The following is a 5867-nucleotide window of genomic DNA, read 5'->3' on the forward strand; positions in this document are numbered from 1 at the left end:
TCACCATGTATAGGAAAATTGGGGTGATTTGGAGGTGGTGGAAAAATTCACCTTTTTTCAAAAACTGGCTTAAGTTAAAAGACCAAATGGTCCCTCGGAATGCGGGCATTTTTTCGACCACCTCCAAATCACCTCAATTTTGGCACACATGATCTCTTGCACAAACAATGCTAGGTTTCCAAGGTTTTGTATTTTTTTTGAATTTATAATGCCCTCTAGACTGACTGCTGAAAACATCGGTCTATGCCTCACGGGGGCATTGTAAAATAATTTTTTTCAAAAATTTCTTTCATAGACATGTTTGGCACATGTGTGTCACCTTGTATAGGAAAATTGGGGTGATTTGGAGGTGGTGGAAAAATTCACCTTTTTTCAAAAACTGGCTTAAGTTAAAAGACCAAATGGTCCCTCCGGAATGCGGGCATTTTTTCGACCACCTCCAAATCACCTCAATTTTGGCACACATGATCTATTGCACAAACAATGCTAGGTTTCCAAGGTTTTGTATTTTTATGAATTTTTTTGAATTTATAATGCCCTCTAGACTAACTGCTGAAAACATCGGTCTATGCCTCAAAGGGGCATTGTAAAATACTTTTTTCCAAAAATTTCTTTCATAGACATGTTTGGCACATGTGTGTCACCATGTACAGGAAAATTGGGGTGAGTTGGAGGTGGTGGAAAAATTCACCTTTTTTCAAAAACTGGCTTACGTTAAAAGACCAAATGGTCCCTCCGGAATGCGGGCATTTTTTCGACCACCTCCAAATCACCTCAATTCTAGCACACATGATCTCTTGCACAAAAAATGCTAGGTTTCCAAGGTTTTGTATTTTTTTGAATTTATAATGCCCTCTAGACTGACTGCTGAAAACATCGGTCTATGCCTCACGGGGGCATTGTAAAATAATTTTTTTCAAAAATTTCTTTCATAGACATGTTTGGCACATGTGTGTCACCATGTATAGGAAAATTGGGGTGATTTGGAGGTGGTGGAAAAATTCACCTTTTTTCAAAAACTGGCTTAAGTTAAAAGACCAAATGGTCCCTCCGGAATGCGGGCATTTTTTCGACCACCTCCAAATCACCTCAATTCTGGCACACATGATCTCTTGCACAAACAATGCTAGGTTTCCAAGGTTTTGTATTTTTTTGAATTTATAATGCCCTCTAGACTGACTGCTGAAAACATCGGTCTATGCCTGAAGGGGGCATTGTAAAATAATTTTTTTCAAAAATTTCTTTCATAGACATGTTTGGCACATGTGTGTCACCTTGTACAGGAAAATTGGGGTGATTTGGAGGTGGTGGAAAAATTCACCTTTTTTCAAAAACTGGCTTAAGTTAGACCAAATGGTCCCTCCGGAATGCGGGCATTTTTTCGACCACCTCCAAATCACCTCAATTTTGGCACACATGATCTCTTGCACAAACAATGCTAGGTTTCCAAGGTTTTGTATTTTTTTGAATTTATAATGCCCTCTAGATTGACTGCTGAAAACATCGGTCTATGCCTCAAAGGGGCATTGTAAAATACTTTTTTCCAAAAATTTCTTTCATAGACATGTTTGGCACATGTGTGTCACCATGTACAGGAAAATTGGGGTGATTTGGAGGTGGTGGAAAAATTCACCTTTTTTCAAAAACTGGCTTAAGTTAGACCAAATGGTCCCTCCGGAATGCGGGCATTTTTTCGACCACCTCCAAATCACCTCAATTTTGGCACACATGATCTCTTGCATAAACAATGCTAGGTTTCCAAGGTTTTGTATTTTTTTGAATTTTTTTGAATTTATAATGCCCTCTAGACTGACTGCTGAAAACATCGGTCTATGCCTCAAAGGGGCATTGTAAAATACTTTTTTCCAAAAATTTCTTTCATAGACATGTTTGGCACATGTGTGTCACCATGTACAGGAAAATCGGGGTGATTTGGAGGTGGTGGAAAAATTCACCTTTTTTCAAAAACTGGCTTAAGTTAAAAGACCAAATGGTCCCTCCGGAATGCGGGCATTTTTTCGACCACCTCCAAATCACCTCAATTCTAGCACACATGATCTCTTGCACAAAAAATGCTAGGTTTCCAAGGTTTTGTATTTTTTTGAATTTTTTTGAATTTATAATGCCCTCTAGACTGACTGCTGAAAACATCGGTCTATGCCTCAAGGGGGCATTGTAAAATAATTTTTTTCAAAAATTTCTTTCATAGACATGTTTGGCACATGTGTGTCACCATGTATAGGAAAATTGGGGTGATTTGGAGGTGGTGGAAAAATTCACCTTTTTTCAAAAACTGGCTTAAGTTAGACCAAATGGTCCCTCCGGAATGCGGGCATTTTTTCGACCACCTCCAAATCACCTCAATTCTGGCACACATGATCTCTTGCACAAACAATGCTAGGTTTCCAAGGTTTTGTATTTTTTTGAATTTTTTTGAATTTATAATGCCCTCTAGACTGACTGCTGAAAACATCGGTCTATGCCTCAAGGGGGCATTGTAAAATAATTTTTTTCAAAAATTTCTTTCATAGACATGTTTGGCACATGTGTGTCACCTTGTACAGGAAAATTGGGGTGATTTGGAGGTGGTGGAAAAATTATTCTACTCGAAAATAACAAGTGCTCCATGCTAGCCCTTATTCCTGTTCGAAATACATCATCATTCTTAAAGTTGGACATCAAATGATACACACAGAAAATGAAAACGAAAGATGTCGAACTACTACAGTAACATGGCAGTACAACCGCACTTCACTAAATTACTGTCACGATGAAATAGAATGTAAAGACCACGTCACACAAAGCTGAATGGCACACGACTTTCTCTGGCTCATCGCCAGTTCATGCTGTATGTAGACATCACAGTTCAGCCTCGAGATCCTACACAGAAGAATAGAATAAATCACATGGACATCAATTATGAGTAAAACACATGCAAAAAATAAATATGAACATATTTCGTACCTCTAGCAATTTAGCGCATTTACGTCGATTGTGACCAGGATTCTTGCAATAGCCACACATATTCTGTGATCTTGACTTCTTTGTCTTTGCCTGCAGCCTTTTCTTCGGTGCACCTCGGCCTGGCACATGCATGGGATCCAGAACCTTATCAACTTTCTCCGAGTGCGGCATCAACGGGCCAAACATAATGCTGTTATGCTGAGCATTAGTTGACTCCTTGCTGTCAGCTTGTTCAAAACTTGATTGCTTGCCATGATGTTGTGCTTCCAAAAGCATCTTTAGACGGTGATAGTCCTCATCAGAGTGGCATGCCTTGAAACTTGTGGCGTGACTACAATTCCGCAACTCGCGGTACCTCTGCAGGCTTACCGAATAGTCATACATCTGGTTTTTTCTGGTAGGTGCGTATGCACATTTTGCATTCATAGTCCACCTAGTGGGAACGCAACAACTGGGCAGCATTGTTTGTTTTAAAATCCCCAATATGTACAAAATGTGGGAACATGGTGTGCCTGCGCATTCCAGCTTACGGCATGAACAACTCACCCTGTGCAAAAGACCTCCTTGCTCTTCAATGCGCACTCCAAAATTTTTATCCATTCTTTCCTGCTTGGACACAACATAAGTGGAATCTTCTGATCCATCTAGTATCTCTCTCATCTGACATTTGCTGACAGCATCTATGCTCCATAAGACCATCTTAAAGACACTAGGTGTGAAAACTGTTGCGGCGTGTTTCTCAAGCGGCGAAGCATTTTCCACTGTAAATGGAACGGACTGCAAGGCTTCGACGTCTTGGAGAGCTTCGTTAATCCATCGCGATGCAAGGCAACGCTCATAGTGCTCTAGCATTTCAAACAACGACATCTTACCCTCAAGATGCGTATGTAGCACAGAGTTCAAGCTCTCACTCCTCTGATTGCTGCTCAATCCTAGGAAACAACGCCCCTCAAGATATGGAGCACACCACAACTTTCTCATCTGATACATCTGATGCGGCCAAGACTCCTCACTGGTTACTTTATTCCGTTGTAAGAATTGTATCCATTTTATCTCATGCTCTTCAATGAAAGAAGTATCATAAATGAAAGATCTGAATTCCTCCTTTACGTCGTCATCATGCAGATGGCGTACAATGTTCTGCTGAATGTGCCATATACATAGTCTATGGTTTGAGTCTGGCCAGACCACCCTGATTGCTCTCTGCATTGCAAGGTCCCCATCTGTGATCACAGATATCGGATGCTTCTGCGCCATGCAATCAGAAAAGGTCCGCAACATCCACTCGTATGCCTGGCTTGTTTCATGAGAAATTATACCACAACCAAAAATAACAGTGCTGCGGTGGTGATTCAACCCCACAAACGGCACGAATGGCAGATTGTATTTGTTGGTTCTGTATGTGCTATAAAAAACAATGACGTCTCCGAAAGCCTCGTAGTCAAGTCGCGATTGACTATCAGCCCAGAACAGTCCCTTCAGATGGCCATGCTCGTCTACCAAGTACTTGAAGAAAAAATCCACATCTCGCTCTTGCCTCGCCATCATGTGCATGATCACCGTATTAGCATCACCGGCACTGATTGTCTCCTGCTTATTAGCATGGCAGAAATTATAAATGTCCCTCTTTATGCATCCAACCTTATCAAATCCAACGTATTGAAAGCACAAAATATCCATAATACGGTATTTGTGGATCCCACATTTTTCCATGTCCGCAATGTCCGCTTTCTGCTCATCGCTACTTCGTCTGTGCAAACGCAGCAGACAAGAAAGATCCCGTGGGGCTAGAGGATGGCTGTGCTCATCGATGAAATCCTTGAGAAACCACCGACCGGTTTCCTCCTGTCTCGTAATGACCAATTTAGCATTACACCCAACACGAGTTAAACTTCGTGGCCTCCTCTTTCTATCTTCCATGTTTCTTTTCATGTGCTTCTCTTCGCGAAACCCTTGACGACTACACACAATTTTCCTTAAAATTATGTATTTGTTGGATCCATCCCACTCAACGTAGCTTTTCCTCACACTAAAACCTTTTTCAAGAGCATATTTGTTGTAGAATTCATAGCCTTTAGCCTCACTATCAAACATCTTGCTGACAACATTTAGATACTCGAACATACTCTCATCACTTGCATACGCCATGTCTTCCTGCATATGACATGTGAGGGAAACCAATCATCAACATCTTTCTGTTTATCAATGTTGCAGGTGTAAAATAGCTCATAGGCAAAGACAAGTGCATGGAAAAGACTTTGCTCGTTTGACATGTGAGGGAAACCAATCATCAACGCCCAAGTTTAATTCCCCGCAAGATCGGATGTCTAATAAAAATCAGACGTGATCAGAGATGTAAGTACTGCTAAATTGAATTGCATGCACTAAGGAAACCTAAATCGATGATGACTAAACAAATCTAAGTAGGAAGTGCAGGCTACGAATCAAAGTAAGTTGAGATTCAGGCGATTCATACCTTAAGATGCAAGTCCGCAAGCGATGGGATCAGTGGGGGGCTTTCTCCTATACCGCCGCCGCCGTCGCCACCGACACTGCCGCCGCAGATGTCACGCCTTATTCTTCTTCCTGCCGCCGACCACGTCTTTTATAGTGAAGGGGACCAGGAGGAGGATGAGAACGACGCCGACGACGGTGAATTGGTTCCTCTCGCCGGGCTCGTCGGACAGAAGGAAGAGGACGAGAAGGAGGACTTGACCGAGCTACTAGATCTAGACGTGGTTCTGGTCGAGAAGGAGGACTTCACCGAGCTACTAGATCTAGACGTGGTTCTGGTCGTGGACGTGATCGGTTGATTTTTTTTACCTTGGACCATTATGCCCTTCTCCGATTAAACTAATTAAGTTAATTCATTTTTAATCCCCCACCAGATCGGATGGCTAATA

At 41.7% G+C, this 5867-nt stretch overlaps 1 protein-coding gene across 1 annotated transcript; it reads right to left on the bottom strand.

Moving 5' to 3' along the window:
- Window positions 1–2859: 2859 nt before the first annotated feature.
- LOC141043086 (protein FAR1-RELATED SEQUENCE 5-like) lies at window positions 2860–5112 on the bottom strand. The gene is made up of 3 exons (XM_073512005.1): window positions 3511–5112; window positions 2965–3321; window positions 2860–2880 (listed from the first exon to the last, which is right to left on the bottom strand). Exons 1-3 carry the CDS (start codon window positions 5110–5112, stop codon window positions 2860–2862), a joined length of 1980 nt encoding a protein of 659 aa, XP_073368106.1.
- Window positions 5113–5867: the final 755 nt, after the last annotated feature.

Source organism: Aegilops tauschii, chromosome 3, assembly GCF_002575655.3.
Source record: "Aegilops tauschii subsp. strangulata cultivar AL8/78 chromosome 3, Aet v6.0, whole genome shotgun sequence".
Taxonomy (NCBI): Eukaryota; Viridiplantae; Streptophyta; class Magnoliopsida; order Poales; family Poaceae; genus Aegilops; species Aegilops tauschii.